The sequence below is a fragment of the Tasmannia lanceolata genome, unplaced genomic scaffold (genome assembly GCF_043159265.1).
Source record: "Tasmannia lanceolata isolate RefF3 unplaced genomic scaffold, GAP_Taslan_0.1 ptg000015l, whole genome shotgun sequence".
NCBI lineage: Eukaryota > Viridiplantae > Streptophyta > Magnoliopsida > Canellales > Winteraceae > Tasmannia > Tasmannia lanceolata.
Genome location: NW_027518692.1, coordinates 50482509 through 50502049, shown reverse-complemented (window position 1 = coordinate 50502049; position 19541 = coordinate 50482509). Strand labels below are relative to the sequence as shown.

Here is a 19541-nt window from a genome sequence, read left to right as displayed (position 1 = left end):
TTGCATTACAAAATATTAAGGTGGATTGGACCAACATACCGGCACCAATCCAATTGAGCTAAACAGAATATTGACATTGGATCATCCCTGCACTAAACAAAAACGGTATCCTTTACATCTAATTACAGCCATAATGTATGTACCACCTGTGCGTGATAAGGCCACAATTTACTAGTGGCCAACAACTTAGGATCTCAGAGACGCACCTCGAAAGACTGGTGCACAAAACAGATGGCTAATGCCTCCTGTTTTGAACTAATCCACTCCTAGGAAAGAAGACATAGCTAAAGTGTCCACACAAAACGAAGCGAAAGAACGAATCTCTCAAGCTACGGCATTAGAAAGTAAATTATGGTTATGTTACATGTCGATCAGCAAGCCATTTAGTCAGTAAATTTCTGGGTAGGAGTGTGTCTTAATCTTTGGCATATATTAGTGGCCATTGCTTGAACTAGGTACAGAGCATTTGGTTAAAAATGTATGGATAGAAGGTGATCCCTACTTGTACTTTTGGAAGGGGAGCGCATGCGTAATGCAGGGGGGGGGGGGGGGGGGGGGGGGATGATCTCCTTTTGGAAAGCCCATAGAAGGCGAATGCTAACAACCCACCCTCAATGCAGGGGGGGGGGGGGGGGGGATGATCTCCTTTTGGAAAGCCCATAGAAGGCGAATGCTAACAACCCACCCTCGGCTTTATGATCAGTATTACTTGGCTTTCTTTCGAAAGTCCATTCAATTCGACACAATCATCTTAGATTCTGTACTTTCAAATTGGATAAAATGTATTAACCCTATGGTAATTTGCAATTATATTGCAAGTTAATTTTAATTTGCGGAAGGAATATCTATTTGAGTAATGATAGATGGAAGGGCGCCCTTGCATTGAGTCGGAAAAGGGCCCTTGATTGGTTCCACACGTCATTTTCGGGAACGGTTTAAAATTGGTTGAAAAAGTAAATCCGGTTTACTTAATGATGTGGATCCAACCAAGGGCCCTTTTTGGCTCCTTATGCAAGGGCATCCTTGTATCTAGCATTCCTCTATTTTTTTAAGCTGAGATTTCAATCCTCTCTGCCCATCCCATTGGTGAAAATACAGGGCGATCACCGCCTTTTATTTTCTCCCATCTTAACCAAAGCAGATCTGAGAGTTCACCCCAAAAAAAATAAAAAAAACTTTTTTTTAATGGCCCTGTTTCCACCTTCCTCACAGCTATCCATGGTTTCTCAAATGCCGGTCCCAAACAGTCATTGTGGAGGCTGGGATAACAATCCCTGGATAAGCTGTTCCGGAGTTCGGCTATTCCCCCTGGATAAGTTTTTGAAATATCCAAGATTCGTGAGCATAATATTGTTGTAATAGTATTTTATCCGGGGAGAGAGGTACAAGTGAACAGAAAATGGCAGGTTTATCCAAGGATAAAATAAACCCCGGCTTGCGGCTCCCATGGTGAACAACCCGATTGCTTAAAATTAGTTATCAGAAGAAAAGAGAAAACCCTCCTTATTAGTAGGTATTTTTTCATGGAATTGTCTACCAAACAACATATTCAAGATTCCAGGAAACAAATAGTTGCAAACCAAACAATAGGGAAGACATTTTAAATAGAAAGAGTTTTCCCAATAATCCAAACCTAACAAAGTTTTGGAGAGTGAGCAATAGATCCACGCGAAATTGTGCTTGATCAAGAGGCCAAGATCACTCATTTTGGTTGTACAGCTGAGCTCCAATCATCCTAACATGTGCCCCGAAAAGGAAGGGGGAGAGAGTGATATTAGCAAATCTAATTTAATTATAACTGATGATTAAGTCTGCAAATGAAATCACTACCACTAACAGCTTATTTCTACGAAGCCATCAAACTGCTAATATCAAAATAATTCCGATTTTGTTAAAAGAGAACAATGTCTCCCTGCTGCTCGTTTTCTAATGTGATGAAAGATAAAATGCTTGAAACTTTGAAGGGAAAAATAATGTGATGAAAGATAACAGGGAAGTGTCAGGGGCCTTACTTGATGTGAGGACCATGGTAGCTGAGCAAGTATCAATATTCGCCTTTGTATGGATCAGCAAATGCCACAAGGTTTCCAGGGCGAGAGAATACAATCTACAAATCATAACCCCAAGTATTAGATCTATCTCCCAAGGTTAAAATCTGTTCAATTAATCTACTGCTATGTCAATTAGAAGCAGAAACTTGTGTTGGTGTCCATTATCAGTACAAAGAAAAGCTAACACTAATGCATCAGTTATGTGAGAATATTGGAAAGCTTATTATTGTAAGATTATTCGTTCATGTAAGTATATAACATTTGAAAAAAAAAAGCAAGATGGCAGCACCTACTATTCAAGGGACAAGAACGGATATGCATCGAATTAGAATCTTACAAAAAAATAGAAGAGAGAAGATCGTATGTTAATAGGATCGTCTTTAGAAAGGGGCATGTGGCAAAAAGTGGTATATGAAGGCATCCCAAGCTACTAGGCCATGAGAATGACAGATATAAGGCGGTGAAAACCCAGGTAGGAAAACTGTTAGAGAAATAGATAGGATACTGTGATAAAGAAAACCGAGCTGGCATGGGTGGAAAAACAACCAGGGACGGAGGGTGAGATAGAAAAGGAATAAGTCGACCTGGGAAAAGAAGTGTAGGATAAGGCCCTAGAGGCTGCACAAAAAGATTAAATGGAAATCCAATATGCAGAAAATGTAGAGGGAGACAACAATGAGACTAAAGAGAAAAGCAAAGAGAATTATGTAAAACATGGGCTGCTATCTGACGACAAGAAAGTTCTTGTAGAGGAGTTGGAAAAGGTGCAAAATCAACTGAAGGCAACAAGGAAGGATTCTTTTGTCTAATCTAGAAATGTTAGAACCAAAAAAAAAAGAACTGGAGGCAAATGTGTAAGAAGATTTGACTCCGGTCACATCTAAGGAAAAAAAAAGAAGAATCGAGTAGGTGTCACCACCCGGATTACAAAAAGATCTGGAAACCAGTCATTTTTTTTTTTAATGGTTCTGGAAACCGATCTTTATGATTAATGAATTGGTCTGTGATGCGACATGCGAGAGGGGTAGGCAATATAGCCACAATTGGTAGGATTAAAAAGCTAATTGAAATACACAAGATGTTGTTTTGTGCTATTATGGAACCCATGATTGGAGAGGACAAGATTCGAGAGTTTACAAGGAAGATTAAAATGGAAAACTACAGTACAAACCAGGATAGCAACTCTCAAATTTGGTAGTTATGGGATGAATCTCTCGAAGCGAACACAATCTCTAGAAACCAGCAAGCCATAACTGTTAAAGTAGGAAGGCCTCAAAGCCATAAATGTTCACGCTAGAAGCTCTGTGGTGGTTAGGAGAGAGATGTGGGAATACTTGGAGGAGTGTAGAAACAACATATCAAAACCATGGGCTGTAGGAGGTGACTGCAACACCATCCTAAATTGAGAGGGAAAATTAGGTGGGAGCAATGTATGAGTTTCAGGAGGCTGTGGAAAAATCTGGACCAATAGTGTCAGCTACGGAGGAAACAAATTTACTAGATATAATAATCAAGTGGTGGGTGATTGTATATGAGCTAGGCTAGATACGGTTCTAGTAAACACTGCATGGATGTCGCAATTTCATTCGACAAAAGTGAAACACTTGGCCAGGATCGGTTCTTCCTGATCATTGCCCTCTCTTGATTTAATGTAAAGAAGACAAAAATCCAACTACATGCCCCTTCAAATTCCAAAACATGTGGACGCTGCATAAGGGTTTTATGGACATTGTCCGTGTCGAATGGATGAAACCAATGGAAAAAAGGCCTTTGGACGCAGTGACTATGAAGCTTATAAACCTTAAAAGCGATTGAAAATATGGAATCTTGAAGTATTTGGTAATGTCCAGCAAAGGGTCAACGACGCCGGAGACAATGTTATAATGGCAGAATCTAACTTGAATGATTCTCCAACTTCTGATAATAAGATTCAAAGAAAACAGTCTTTTATTAGCAGTTGATTATTTTAGAATCTATTGATGGAGGGGGGCCATGTGTAAATGTGGAAATGCTGGATCATATACCAAGACTAGTAACAAATGAAGAGAATCAATTTTTGATGCAAACCCCATCCAATGAAGAGGTATACGAAGCGGTTAGGACTTAGGAGTATTCTCCAAGAAAGCTCTCCCGGATTGGATTAGGTTCAATGGAAGATTTTTTGTGTGTTGTGGGGAACTCACCCAAAATGACATGGTTAAAGAGATTGAAGAATTTATTGAGAGAGGACAGCTGTCCAGACATTATACTTCCTTTTATAATGTTGATCTCCAAGAATGAAAGCCCACAGTATTTTTCTAACTTCAGACCCATTAGCTCTTGTCATTTCATATACAAAATAGCTGCAAGGTGATGTCGAAGAGATTAGTCACTCCGTCTCCCAAAATTATAGGTGAGCAAGCAGTGCTCACTAAAGGGAGAAGCATGATTGACAACATATGTCTTTTGCGACAACATATGTCTTGTGCAGGAATTGATGCAAAGCATGGAGTAAAATCAACGGTAGGGAATGTGATGTTAAAATTTGATATGGAGAAAACATATGATCGACTTAATTGGAAATTCATGCAAAATGTGCTGGAACGTTTTGGGTTCAAGGAGAACCGGATAAACTTGGTCATGAATGCGACTCAAGAATGTTAGCATTCAGTTCTTATTAATGGAGAGCCTCAAGGGTATTTTAAATCAACAAGAGGATTGCGTCAAGGAAACCCCATCTCCCCCGGTCTGTTTATTATAGATTAGGAGGTTTTTGGATTGGGGAATTAAGCAGATTTTTCAAGGAGGAGCAGTCCAATACTTCAATGTGCCGAGGAATTGCTTTCCTATAATGCATAGTTCATTTTTCGATGATACTATTATCTTCTCTAACAGATCCAAGCAGACTCTTCAAGAAATCATAAAGTTCCTTGGTCGCTATGAAGCTACATTGGGTCAGAAAATTAACAAAAGCAAAAGCTGCTATATATTGTCGAGTAAAACTCCTCCCACCAGAGACCAAATTATTGCTAATACAACAGGCTTTTTGTGAAAGGAGGGTTACTTTGAGTACCTGGGAGCTCAAATATGCAAAGGAAGATACAAGGCTGAACATTTTGAAAAGCTTACAGATGAAATCAGATTATAAGTGGAAGGATGGAGGAGTTAGTTACGGTCTAGTCGAGGAAATGCAATACTTACGAACTATGTCCTTAACAGTATGCCCATTTTGACCATTTCTCTCGTGCATACAAGCTCTATTCATAACCGGGTTGAAAAGATTATGCTGAACTTTTGGTGGGGGCAAGATGAGGAGAAGAGGAAAAGGCACTGGGTTGATTGGGAGAATATTTGTCGGCCATGAGTAAAAGGTGGTCTAGGGACCATTCCTCTAAAGGAGTTTGGTATGATATTCCGCCTAAAAGTAATTCATTATCTATCCATGGACAGATCCATCTAGAGCAGATTCATGAAAGCCAAAGATAATTAGAAGTGGGAGCTTCTATAAAGTGCATTATAAAAGGCTTGGATTTAAACAATGGAAGGAAATGTTAAAACTAAGTGAGACCTGGTTCAAGCATAGAAGGTGAAAGAGGAGAGGTGAAGTTTTGGATTGATAAATGGGTTGGGTGCTGCCCTTTAATAGATCTTGTATCTGATGAGGACGGGATAAACCTGGAATAACAGATAAAGGACGTAGTGGAAGGGAATGGTGTTTAGAATGTAGCAAATTTTAGCAACAACCTCCCAATTAGGGTAGTTGAACAAATTCCGCAAGTTAAAGATCTGTCTGAATTATGAGGAAGATAGATTAGTTTCACTTCCATCCAATACGATTGAATTCAACATTAGAACGACAAGGAAGGTTGTCCGAAATGGAGGATCTGATCAAGCTTGGGGTGAGCAAATTCGGGAGCAAATTTCTCCCAAAGTGAGTGCCTTTATATGGAAAGTCTTCCATAATGCTGTTGCGGTGGACCTGCACATCAAGGATGTGAACATTTCTCTAGTGTCCAAGTGCAATTGTTGTGATAAATCTGGTGAGGAAGATGTCAACCAATTTGCAGCTTGGAGTCGGAGATTCCCAGTGGCAGAATTAAGAATGGATGAGGGGCAAACAATTTTGCAGACTCAAAATATGGGTTAAAGAAGCCAGCAAAAATCTCTTTATCATGGGATTTATTAATAAGGTGGAGGCTATGTTCCTAGTGAGGGAAGTATGGATTAAGCGCTGTGCGAGAAGGATGGAAGGAAAGATCATGAACCTGGGGAGGATTATAAAAAAACACAATGAGATGGCTCATGGATTCGGTTAAGACAGTCAAACTGAAGGGTATCCTTTGTAGTGAAGGTTTGGAATTCTACAGGTTCATTGGAATTGAAGTAAGGAACCCAAAGATAAAATCGATCCAAATTATCTCCTGGACGTAACCTGAGAAAGGTAACCTCAAGCTAAACATAGATGGGCCATCGAAAGGGAATCCAGGGCTCTCTGGTGAAGGAATTCTCCCGAACTACAAAGGGAAAATGGTTGTGGCTTTCTCATATTTTTATGAAGAAGTGATTGGCACGCAGGCGGAATGTAGAGATCTTCTTTCTGGGCTTCCCATCTGCAAAAGTCTACACATCAACAAGATTCAAATTGAATTAGACAACAAAATTCTGGTGGATCTTGTGAAGTCTAATAGTAGATGGCCTTGGGCCGTTAATTACTTTTTTTAGTATCCAAGCTAGGATTAAACCTTCGACCTCTGACATGAAGAACAAATCCTTAACCACTTGAGCTAGAGATTCAATCCCAGACTGTTAATTGCCATCGCCATGAGATACAAGATCTTCTATCAGAAATGGATTTCTTGGTTTCTCACCAATACAAGAAGGGGAACTTGGTGGCGGATGTGCTAGCAAATGAGACGTGTAAAACCAGAGTAAGTAGAATCTTTTCATCATGGGATGAGCTACCTGGAGAAGCAAAGGGGCTGTTAGGTGTGATAGGTTGGGGATTCCCAAAATCTGCATTTAACCCTTAGGATGCTTTTGCTTGGGATTTTCGGCCTTGCTTGGTTTTGGTAGGGGGAAGGCGGCATGTCCTCCCCTTGTAGCTATTTCTTTGCTTACTAATAAATTTAAGGTGCCGGCCCGGGTTCCTAGCTAAATTCCGAGTTAAAATAATAAAAATAAAAAACAAATAAAATAGTATGCAAGTAAAACAGATACAATTGAACCATATAAATAGTAGATAATCATACAAGAAAGTAAGGAAAGTTTTGGTATTTGTTCTTTTACTTCATCAGTAGGCTGCAGGTGATTTTTTTTTATTTTATTTTTTTGTAAAAATTTGCATGGAGTTATATTACTGAAGACCAAAACTCTCCATACAAGTTTCCAATCACCACTATAAAATTTTCAACAATCTATTGGAGCTAATGGTTGAAAAATTTAGGAAGAATCATGCGCCGCAAAGTTGGTCGTGCTTAAACTACGTAGCAGTAGAGCATTACGACTATGAATTTATTATAAGAATTATGGTTTAAAATATAATATAAGTTAATAACACGTATGAATTGCTGAACCACTTTGCTGGAGTCATGGTTTTCAAGTCCAAATGAATCAAGTCCGTCAACTATACACTTCAAAACAAGATCACATTTGGTACCGTTGTTGTTCGATAAATAACTGGAAGTGGACACATAATTTGTTTGACAATTTGAGCCTCCCATTATGAGCAATCACCGGATGCTTCTAACAATGGGAAAGATAAGCCAAAAACCTGATATGCTAACCAAATAATACCTGATAATTTCCAAGTGTATGTGTCTTGAACCCAGCTGCACAATAAAGAAAGTAATACTCCCATGTCCGTATGAACTTCTCATCAAATCCCAGTGCAAAAATTTCACTGAAAGGAAAGAATAAGTGATAGATATCAAAATCAACAACTTTTTGCAAAGCCAAGAACTCAGTATTTGATTGAGATGGATTGAGTGCAAATTAAAACATAAAAGACCTAATGAAGAGTAATACAAAGGATATCACCCAACATGAAAATGAGGCATCAAATAGAACCAATAAGCCCAAAATTTAAAAACCTAAAACTCTATTCCTATCAGGAAAATAAATCCTTCCCATGAAAATAATTTAACGTAATTTTGTAGGGATTTTCTCATGAAGTTTACAGGTGCTTTCTGCCAAAAATCCATGCATGTATGGCCATATAATTGATTAAGGATATTTTAGGGGTGATTTATGCATTACTATTTTATCCTTTATGCATGAAACATATTCTAATTCTTTTGAGTTAATTGTGCACCATGTATTGAGGCAGGGGAGACGGTGGACCACTTATTAGTTCACTGTAAAGTGGCAACAGAAGTTTGAGGCAGATTATTGAGTAAATTTGGGATTGTATGGGTACTCCCGGAAGCCTCCTGGAGCTTTTTGAAAGTTGGGCAATGGCTCCATGGAAGCGGAAAGGTAAAATTTTGTGGCATGTTTCATTTTTAGCTACTATTTGGGTACTATGAAACGAACAGAATGCTAGAATATTCAAGGGAGTGACCAAGGGAGCCAAATTCTTGTTAAACAAGGTGATAGCTTTAACTATATCATGGGTTAAAAATTTAGAATGTTTTAGATTTGTTTTGGCCTATGACTCGAGGTATGGATGTAAAGGGATTTGCTGTGAATCTAGTAATGATCCCAATTCCCAGAGTTATTCAAGTGTGCTCCCCGCCATCACAAGGAATCCTCAAACTGAATTTTGACGGTTCAAGTTTGGGAAACCCGGGCCGGTAGTGGAGATTTGTTGAGGAATAAGGAGGGGGAAGTGATTTGGGCTTTATGGTCCCATAGGAGTAGCAGATACCAATGAAGCGGAGGTTCGAGCCATCCACCATGGTATTAAGTTGCTCCAAAATGAAGATCTAAATAGGGTGGTACTGGTGGTAGAAGGGGATTCTCTCAATTTAATAAGATGGCTAAGAGGCCCACATACTGTCCCCTGGAGGTTTGGCGCATTTATGGATGAGATTCTAGATAGAATTGGCTCTTCTTCAATTTCCTTGAATCATATAAGGCAGTCAGCGAATGGAGTTGCTGACAAATTGGCTAAAGGAGTCTCTTGGGAGAGAGTTGAGCTTTTCGACTTTCTTCCCCCTTAGCTATTCTTAACTTGTTGTAACTTTTGGGTTGATCGGCCCCTATCTCTCTTGTATTCTTTGGGACCCTTTTAATGAAATTTCCATTACCATTTAAAAAAAGAAAAAAAATCTTTTGAGTTGATTAACACTATAGCAGCTCTCAGATTTTGGAGAGTTTTCATGGTGTTAGATCTGGGTTTGGAATTGGATCATTTTTCAAAGTCCAATGATTCAAACCTTGATCCCCATTTTTTTCTCATGAAGTTTACAGGTGTTTTTTGCCAAAAATCCATATATGTATAGTCATATAATTGATTAAGGATATTTTAGGAGTGATTCCTGCATTACTATTTTATCCTCTATGCATAAAACATATTCTAATTCTTTTGAGTTAATTAAAACTATAGCAGCTCTCAGATTTTGGAGAGTTTTCACGGTGTTAGACCTGGGTTTGGAATTGGATCATTTTCAAAGTCCAATGATTCAAACCTTGATCCTCTTTTTTTTTTTTTAAATGATAACCTTGATCCTGTTATTAAGGTATTAATTTCATGCATTTATTTCTCACAAACTCAGAATCCCAACTGCTTCTGTTCATGTCCATATGTCAGACACCACATCCATACAACTGTTACCAGCTATCAATTTACTTTTCAATCATAGGGATCTGAATCAATTTTATTTTTTGGAGCTGTGGTATTTTTCTTCACAATTTTTTAAGGCCATCTTGAGGTGTTTTCGAAGAGATCTACCATGGAAAATCGAATGTGCAGATTCTGGTTTGATTCATCTTTGGGTTTATCCAGTCAATACTTTGGTGGATTTGAATATTTTATTATGGGGAAGAATTCAAGACAAGTTTGGTCTGATTTGCTGAGAATCAAGCTCTTGATCTTTTTTTTTTTGAACTTTATCCATCTCTAGCAGTATGATTCCGTTAGATTTGAGTAATTTGCGTTCTTTTAATTAGCTGCATTGTTGGACCCATCTTTGCTTTTGGAATAATTGGTTCCCATTTGAAAATCTTTTTGTGCTTTTCAACCGATTTTTTTCTTCGAGTGTTGAAACAGAGTGTGAACCTCTACAAGCTATTCCTATTCAGTTAGATGGTAAGAATTAAATATTTTGAGAATTCTTTATGAAGAATTTTCTTGCTGGTTGATCTATGCAATATCTTGACGGTTCTATCGAAGAGCCAAAGACAATAGAAGAAAGCTATGCCAAGATCGTTGAAGAATGCAAGTGAACAATCGAAGACCATTGCTTGGATTGCTAACTCAATTGTGCAGATTACGATGACCTTAGTAAATTTTAGGACTGCAAAGGAATCCTGGGACTACTTGCTTGATCATTATGTGTATTCTAGTTTTGCTAAAGCCTATTTTTGGAGATAAATATTTGGGCTTCTAATAAGGGAGGATTAGCAAATTCTCAATGGTTTCTTTTGATCCATTGTGAGCTTGAGGTGGGGTAAAGTGCTAACATGTATATGTTTATCAGTCATATAACTTGAATAAGGATAGTTAGGTATTATTCTTTTAGTATTCATTTATAAAGCATATTGTAGATCTTTGTTGAGTAAATGGAAACTATATCAACTCTCATAACTTTTTGGAGTTTTTTCCATTTTAGGTTATGTATAGCTCTTGTGTTTTTAGGCTTTTAGCCTCACAACGCTTAAATAGTTGAAAGTTCAATATAGATAAATCTCCATTTTGGTTATCTATAGCCCTTATGTTTTAGGCTTTTAGGCTCACAATGCTCAAATAGTTGAAAGTTCAATATAGATAAATGGGTGACTGAACTAAACTATGATTCATACCTCTGTTTGGCCATTAAATTTTTCCTCCAATGCATCAATGTTTGATAGTAATGGATGCCTATGTTTTCCAGGTGCTCCACACTGCATTTTACAATATGTAATGTGGGTGAATTTCCAAACTAACAAGTGAGAGAGAAAATGAAAACAAATGTAGTGATTGATAAGATTAAAGTTGACCTGAGTCGGGATGCAACTGCCATGGCTGATGTTACCCTACTCAAAGAAGGAGAGCATACTCCAGGGAATATGTATTCCTTTATAAAATCAGAGCTTCTCCTGTATTCATCATATCCTTCATCTGGTATTGATGTAAACTGAGCAGAAAAATGCACCTCAGCCAACCTTTAAAAAAATATGAAGTAAAATGATCTCTATGCCTACCATTCAAAAAAAAAAAAAATGCTCTATGCCCAGAAATTCTCTAAATAATTTACCTTTTAAGGCATAAATACACGATTGATGTCATCCAGGGAGGGGGGAAATCGAAGATAGAGGGGAAAAGAGAAGAAGAAGAGGAAGAGAAGAAGAATAGAAGAAGGGAAAGAGAAGAGGAGAGGAGAAAAAGGTTAAGAAAGGAGAAACAGGGAAGGAAGAAGAAGAGAGAAAGGGAAGAAGAGGAGAAATAGAATCTGTATTCTCAATTCATTAATTCATCCAAAGTTCTAAAATCCCAAATACATAAGGACCTTATATAGGCAATTGAAAAAAATTCCATGGAAATAAATGAAAATCCCTAACTCTAAATAACATGGAAAATAAATTCCCTAAAACTAAATACCAAGTAAATAAAAAATCCTAAAACTAAATAACAAGAAAATAAATTTCTAAGAAGTCCTAATGACATATACCGCTTATGGGGCCTACAATCTGCGTCAACGATAGAAGGAAATATTGAGAAAAAATAAACTCAAATAGTCAGCCAGGATGGGCATATTTTCAATTCAGGAATAACTAAAACATTGTAGAAATAGGGAACCAGTATTTTTAGTGAAAATATAAGGGTGTACCAAAGAAATAAAGGCTATTGGGCATACTTGACTAGATCTTTTTCCGTATAAAAAACAAAAGGCATCGGTGAATAAGTTTATGATTCTCGAGGTGTATATCAAAAAACCAAAGGGCAGTGATAGATTCATCCCCTTGAAGGATGAATTCACCCCTTTAAGGTTAATCGTTAGAAAAAGTTTAAAGGTGGAAGGAGGAAGCGGTGACAAACGATTAAAGTTCCCTTAGCCACCTCTAGGAAATAAAAAGCATTAGTGATAAATTTATGCTTGTCAATGTGTTATATCATTGACACCAAACCATACAAAGAAATTCCCTTGGTGAATATTATGACCTGTAGAACAAGTAGACCATCTTTATCTAAAACTGATTCACAGCAGCCAAAGAACTCCTCAATGTATTCATGACCAACTGCTTCTATCATCTCACTGTTATAAAAAAAATAGTCAGATGGAGTAACATTTAATTCTGTAAGTAAAAAATGATCAAGAATTCACCAAGATATAATCCTGTCATATTTGTGAGAACTGGGCAGCTGGCGGTAGTCACATAACAAGAACTTTATGTGGCCCTGGAAGTACAAACAATTTAAGTCAAAAGTATAAACTGAAGTAGAAATATAAGGCCAATCTTTTTGAAGCATAATAATGTCTAAATACATGTAGGATTAATATATAGAACCAGTGGACAATAAGAAAGCCTTCATGGGTTACACATACATGTGGGAAACAGAAGCAATTTATGGACAAAGAAAGCTTCAGAGGAATGACTTCTGTTGTCATATTGGGAATGCAAACCAGAGATAAGTTCCCTAGAAACTACCCAACAACATTGTAAAATATTAGGCTATTAGCTGACAGCCAGAAAGCGACTAGGCAGATGCACAGTTAAAAATCATTCAAAAAAAAAAAAAATGCACAGTAAAAAGAAATAATGCACATACCCATTGCTCTATTGCGTATTTGTTTTGCTCAAGGAGATGTGTCTCCCATTCTTCATTTCGGTATACTGTTTTCTAACCCGAAATTTATCTAGGAACCTGGGCCGGCACCTTAAATTTTTTTGATATGATAAAAGCATACAAAAAAGGGAACATGCCACCTAACCTCCAAATCCACACAATTAATACAAAAACACCTACGTGCTACAAATACTTGGAATGCCCAAGAAATCACAAAAGTACATGGGAGGGACATACCACCTTACCTTAGGAAATAAAAAACTAAAAAATACCCAAAAATCTTACTGGCTACAAATGCCAGGGATTCCCTATAAATCACATCTCATAGAGCATTTAGCCAATGTAGGAAGATCTCTCCAATGCCAAAAAACAATGTTTTCCTTACACTTAAAAGCATAGTTAGCCAGGTGATCCGCAACCTGGTTACCCTCTTTGAACTGATGTGTCATTTTAGGCTTCAAATCAAGGATAAGAGAGTGAAGCTCCTACCAATAGTATTTAATCGACCAAGGAGGATCTTTGTTAGAAACAATCATGTCAATAAGACCTTGCTATCAAATTCCACCCAAACATGTAGGAATCTAAAGGTTTCACAATATCTATGGCCATCATGAATGCTTCTGGCTTTTGCCTGGATATTACTTCCCACACCATAATAATGAGAGAACGCAAAGATAGTCCCACCAACATGATTTCTAACGATCTCACCACCCCCAGATAAGCTAGGATTGTCCTTTGACACCCCATCAGTATTCAATTTTATCTCACCTAGCTTGGGCCTTTTCCAACACACACGAGTAACTTTAAGGCTTTTCGATGGTTTAGAAATATCTCAATGTCACAAAGAACAATCTCTTCCCAAGAAGAGCAATCTGAAGATTGAGAGAATGAAATGGCAAGCATTTTTCCCCAGGTAGTCACAACTTCAATTAACAAATTTATTGGCTTAGAGGAACCCTCCACACGCCTATTGCATCTGTCCTACCATATCTCCAGGTTTTAAGTGAATGAATGACTGTCAAAATAAAATAGAAAGTTGACTTACTTGTCCTCTTGGATAGATCGAACCACTAAAGCAGTCTAGTTATAATGGATTAGTTCACAAGAAAAGGCATCCCAAGATAGATAGAAAAATGATACCATATAGCTCTCGCTGCATCATTGTCAATGAATACATGATTCAGCTCCTCTTGTTTAGGCATGGCACAACACATATACTTGAAAGGAAGAGGGATAAATATTCCATGAGTAGTGAAGTCGTCCGATTTATTAGGGGTCCAAACCAACACATCTTCAGTATCAGTTATCCTGACCATAGATGTTTAATAACATTAACACAACTCCTTGCGAAATATTATGCTCTACCAGTGAAAGATTCCACACTACAGCTTCATTTATATCATTCTTGACCAGCAACTTCAGATTTAACTGCTCCAAGTTGAATACCTAATTAATCAATGCGTAATTGCCAAACCATTTATCAGTCCAAAAGGAAACATTAACTTTCTCTATGATCCATATACTAATCCACTCATTTTTCATCATAATCAAATCCTTCCATTGCTTGGAAGTACCTGTTTTTCTTTCCGTATGATAGAAGCTTCCACCCTTTAGATACTTGGCTTCCATAAAGTCACTCCATTATCTTGGAATACTTGTTTTTATCGTGTTAGTACCTTCATGGCACATACATATTGATTACAGAAACAAGTACCCTGCAAAATGGCTGTTGTTTCAACCAAGGCAGAACTCGATGCAATCAAATTCCAGACCTTGTAGCAAGAGTACAACAAACCACGCAAATCCTACACTAACTGGCAAAATAAATTTTCTTTTTGAATGGTGGCAAAATAAATTTTTCTTTTTCTTTTTTGGTAGGTAAAAATGCAAATGCTTATTTAAAGGATGGTGAATCCCAAACCCATACATAGGTGGATCCGATCCAAATTGGGTCCACTGGCAGCCCTACAAGGCATGATATGGGTTTAGCGACCACAACATTTGAACACCATCAGGGTCAGGCTTTGATTTTAACACCTACAATTGCCTTATCCATCGGAAAATATCCAAAGGTTTCTAGAGTTCCAATTGAAATATTATTTAAAAAATATAAAAGAAATAAACCAAGATTTATATATTAAACATTTAGCTGATATTTTTTTACTTATCCATTAGTCTATCAATTAAAAACGTTTTTGCATAACTATTTTGAAGTGCATATAATATATATAACTTAGAAATAATTGTTCCGTATTCATTGCGTGATGCAACTTCAGAATTAGAAAAAATTCAAAGAAACTGCACACCTCAAGACCAGCTTCTTTCACTTTCCTTTCTGCGAATTTCAATTGCTCTTCAGATAGTGTGATGCCTGTATATTTGCATCCAGTTCGTTTGACGACTTCTATGGCAAGGCTTCCCCAACCACAACCAATCTCAAGAATTTCATGCCCACGATCAATTCTTGCCTACATATTTTTGGAAAGTATAAAAAAAGTCACAAAAGCAATTGGTAAGTGAAATATATCTGTAATACATTAAGTAGAAACTGTTCAGAAAGGGCCTCACCTTTTCAATTAGGAGAGAAATTTTTCGTAGTTGTGCAACTTTTAAGTCTTCATCCTCCATCTTTCAAACAATTTCACAGATGGAAGTCAAAATCCTATAAACTATCATATAATATGGAAATACAAATGTTAGTTCAAGCTACTGTTACAAGGAATTGAGGCAAACCTTAAATATTGCACAGGAATATGTCATTGTTTCGTCCAAGAATAGAGCAAAGAGGTCATTACTCTACAAACATAAAATCAAGGACATGCTATCAGATTATATTTTTTTTACATAAAACATATACGGTGCGGTGATATCAAGACAAACATGAAGGCCATGTTTAGCTACACGAAAAAGAAGTTAAAAAAAAATTTTGTTAAAAATTTTTCATCGAGAAATCTCCCAAGAGTAAAAAAACAGCTTGGAGTCTTGGGGTCCTCCTCCCTTTCGTTTTTATCTCTATTGGTTGGATGAGCCTAAGATGGATGAGAAACTTGGCAAATGGTGGAATGAGGTGTCAGTTGCTAGCCCAGCTGATGTCACTATTGGACATAAACTTAGAGCTCTTAAGTCTAAGCTTAAAGCTTGGGATAAGGATAGAAAAAAGGAGGTGGCTGTAAAGAAAGTCTCTCTTATGGCGAGGATCCGGGATTTAACTAGTAGGGTAGAAGCCAATCTGATCAGCCTAGAGGGATTGGAAGAGTTGGAGCGAGTTAAGGAGGAACATTGACAAATCATTCTTCAAGAATAAATATCGTGAAGACAAAAATCTCGAGTTAAGTGGTTGAAGGAAGGGGACAAAAATACAGCTTATTTTCATGGGATAGCTAGTGCGAGGAGAAGGGGAAATCGCATATCCAATTTAGTAGCAGATGGAGTGGTGGTTGAGAAGAAGGATGAGGTGGTAAGGGAGATAGTATCTTTTTATGAGAAGATCTATTCAGCAGAGGATGTATTGCTCCCTAAACCGAAAGGTGTTGTATTCAATACGCTAAGGGTACAAGATCAGGAATGGTTGAAGAGACCTTTTGTCGAAGAGGAGATTAGAAAGGCTCTGTTTGCTCTGGGAAGGGATAAGGCGCCTGGGCATATGGTTTTTGTCGAGCTTTCTTTCAAGAATGCTGGGAGTATGTACATACAGACATGTTGGGATTTTTCTTGGAATTCTACGACGGGCATCAGTTGGATAGGAGTACCGGAGCTACGTTTATTACCCTTATCCCGAAGGGTGAGGGGGCTTCCAGTATGAGGGATTTTCGTCCTATCAGTTTGGTGGGATGTCTGTATAAGTTGTTGGCGAAGGTCCTTGCCGAGAGACTAAAGAAGGTTCTCCCAGATTTGATTTCTTCGAACCAATCCGCTTTTGTGAGGGGTAGACAAATTATTGATTGCGCGTTGATGGCTAACGGGGTTGTGGATTGCTATTTTAAAAATGAGAAGAGCGGAGTGGTTTGCGAACTTGAAAAGGCATATGATTGAGTGGAATGGGATTGCTTAGTTTATCTTATGTGTAGAATGGATTTTGGTCGGAGATGGCGGAGTTGGATTTATAGGTGCATCTCCTCTGCTTGGTTTTTCATTATTGTAAATGGGTCGCCCAAAGGTTTTTTAAAGTCCTCCAGAGGGTTCAGGCAAGGGGATCCCCTGTCTCCTTTCCTCTTTATGATTGTTGCAGAGATGCTGAGTAGATTGTTAGACAGAGATAAAGTTCTGGGGTTAATGAGTTAATCAAAGGCTTTAAGCTGAGGAAGGATGGAGATTGAATTTCCCATCTTCAGTTCGCTGACGACACTTTGATGTTTAGTGTCCCTTCTTTTGAAAAAATGTTGAATCCGAAAGCAATTCTAAGATTTTATGAGGTTATCACCGACCAGAGATCTAATTTCTCCATGTCAAAGATCCTTCATATTCTTGTGGCTCAGGGGGAATTAGAAAGGTTAGCCTATCTTCTTTGTTGCAGTACTGACTCTTTCCCAACCTCCCATCGAGGTTTCCCGTTGGGAGGGGTAGACCTAAAAAGAAACAATGGGATCCTATTGTTGATAGAGTGGAAAGAAGGCTAGACAATTGGAAGCGAAATTTGGTTTCTTTGGGTGGGAGAATTACCCTCATTAAGGCGGTTTTGACCAATATTCCAATTTTCCAATTATCCGTATTCAAATGTCCAATGAGTATCATAAAGCGAATTGAACTTATTCAAAGAGAATTCCTCTGGGGAGGCCCTAAGGATAAAAGGAAAATGGCTCTTGTGAGATGGAAAACTGTAGGAAATGAGCAGACCAAGTTTGGATTAGATTAAAAAAAAATTAAGATGAACATTCTCCATAAAGTTTCACCAGTTATTCACGATGTACTGCACCAAACCATATAGTGCAAAATCAGCAAACATAGCTCATAATAGATATGAAAACTTAAAGAGTGAAAATTGTTAATCTTAAGTTTGAAGAGGCAGATTGCAGCAGGACAGAGACCAAATGCAAAACAGAAAGCCAAAAAGGGCAAATGCATTGTTGATGGATTTTTTTTTTTTTTGAAAACAGTAACATTATATTGCATAAATTAAGATTGTTACACCGGGACAAGCCGTCCCCCAAGGCAAACTACGCATGATTGATAGATGTATATTTAAAATGCAGACCAGATCATAATGACGAGAGATGTTCCGGCAAGCTTGCGTGAGGGCATTTTTCCTTGAAATGTGCCGAAAGTAATATTTTGCAGAGCCCAACCCAGCTGTGAGAAATGGTGGGGTCCACCAACCCCTGGAGCAAGAAAACAGTGTTCCGTATGAGATATTAGAAGTTGGGAGATAGATGCAACAATACCTATTCCATAATTAATGGATAATCAGCATAGAAAATATTTTGAAGATAAATTTCAATTCAGAGAATACCTTTTCTTATTATGCTTTGTCCCAGAACTACTCATATCCTTGTTGGCAATGAAAATCTGCAGAAAAGTACGAAGGCATATTAGGAGAAATAAAAATATCAATTTCTTTGATCATTGACATTGAGATGCCAGATATCTGCACTGAAAATTATTATTTTACCATGAAAAAATTTAAAAAACCTTCGTCTTTATAAGCAAAAGAAAAATCCCCATTGATATATGCATCTGCAAGGCCTAAATCAGCTTGTGTAGCAACCTGGGCAAACAAGACTAAGGCTAATCAATACATGGTTGTGCATTTTATGTAATATGAAAATCCATTTAAATCATTGCATCTACCTTTTGGTGAACAAAATCAATATCAAGTGGGATATGATCAGTATGGAGTATTCTTTAATATAAATTAAGAAGTCATACCTTCCAATAGAATAAAGGATGATGAACTTTAAGGACCGATTTCAGGCGACTCTTTTGGTTGCTTCCTTGAAAAATAAAAATTGTACCTCCTTCTTCTAGCAAACTGTAGATATCACAATATACTCAATACCAAAATATTTTCTGTAAATTGTGGGTCAATTTAATATGAATTAGGAAAGTGACATAAACATCTAGACAGAAAATGTAAAGACCCAACCCCACACAGGCCTAGAAAGTTAATAACCTTAATTAAATCTGGACCGTAGATCCCAAGACTAAAACTCACAACAGTGTATTTTCGTTTTTTTTAGTATAACCAATTTTTTGGGCATAAAATATTGTCCGTTCGACATGATTTTGGTCCCGGTAGATGGGTATTTCGAATACCTATCCAACAGATCCAAGATTTAGCGATTCGGACGTGATTTGAGCAAGTTATGACCTTTTTCTATTAGGGTTAGGCATAGTGACGGGTTTTGTCTTATTAGGCAACTTTTGGGTTTTTATTTTTATTTATAACTATAGTTTAGTTGTTAAATTTGATAAAGTACGCCCTTAGGGAGTTTTAATAAAGATAGGAAACTAACTTTTAACATTAAATCTAATGGGGAAACCTACTTTAAGCACAAAACTCATTAGCTATTAAAAATCCAAAACATGGGCTTTTGCAACCCTACTTGTGCACACCAAGAGAGAGAGAGAGAGAGAAGAAAAAAAAAATC

The 19541-nt window shown here is 37.5% G+C and overlaps 1 protein-coding gene across 7 annotated transcripts in view; it reads right to left on the bottom strand.

Moving 5' to 3' along the window:
- Positions 1–1476: 1476 nt before the first annotated feature.
- The window catches only part of LOC143892223 (uncharacterized), a 47983-nt gene continuing 29918 nt past the window's right edge, over positions 1477–19541 (bottom strand). For 3 of the 7 annotated variants that reach the window (XM_077396686.1, XM_077396687.1, XM_077396685.1), the window contains 13 exons: positions 18820–18922; positions 18563–18658; positions 18404–18459; positions 18149–18272; positions 15691–15753; positions 15526–15585; positions 15264–15425; positions 12494–12567; positions 12331–12424; positions 11169–11305; positions 10992–11072; positions 7824–7929; positions 6563–6992 (listed from right to left, as the gene is read on the bottom strand). In XM_077396686.1, coding sequence (XP_077252801.1) covers positions 6837–6992; positions 7824–7929; positions 10992–11072; positions 11169–11305; positions 12331–12424; positions 12494–12567; positions 15264–15425; positions 15526–15585; positions 15691–15753; positions 18149–18272; positions 18404–18459; positions 18563–18658; positions 18820–18922 — 1312 coding nt within the window. In that variant the 3' untranslated portion in view covers positions 6563–6836. Of the gene's footprint in view, positions 1736–2012; positions 2108–6561; positions 6993–7823; positions 7930–10991; positions 11073–11168; positions 11306–12330; positions 12425–12493; positions 12568–15263; positions 15426–15525; positions 15586–15690; positions 15754–18148; positions 18273–18403; positions 18460–18562; positions 18659–18819; positions 18923–19541 lie in introns of those variants that run through there. The other 4 variants (XM_077396682.1, XM_077396683.1, XM_077396684.1 and 1 more) reach the window with 3 other exon arrangements.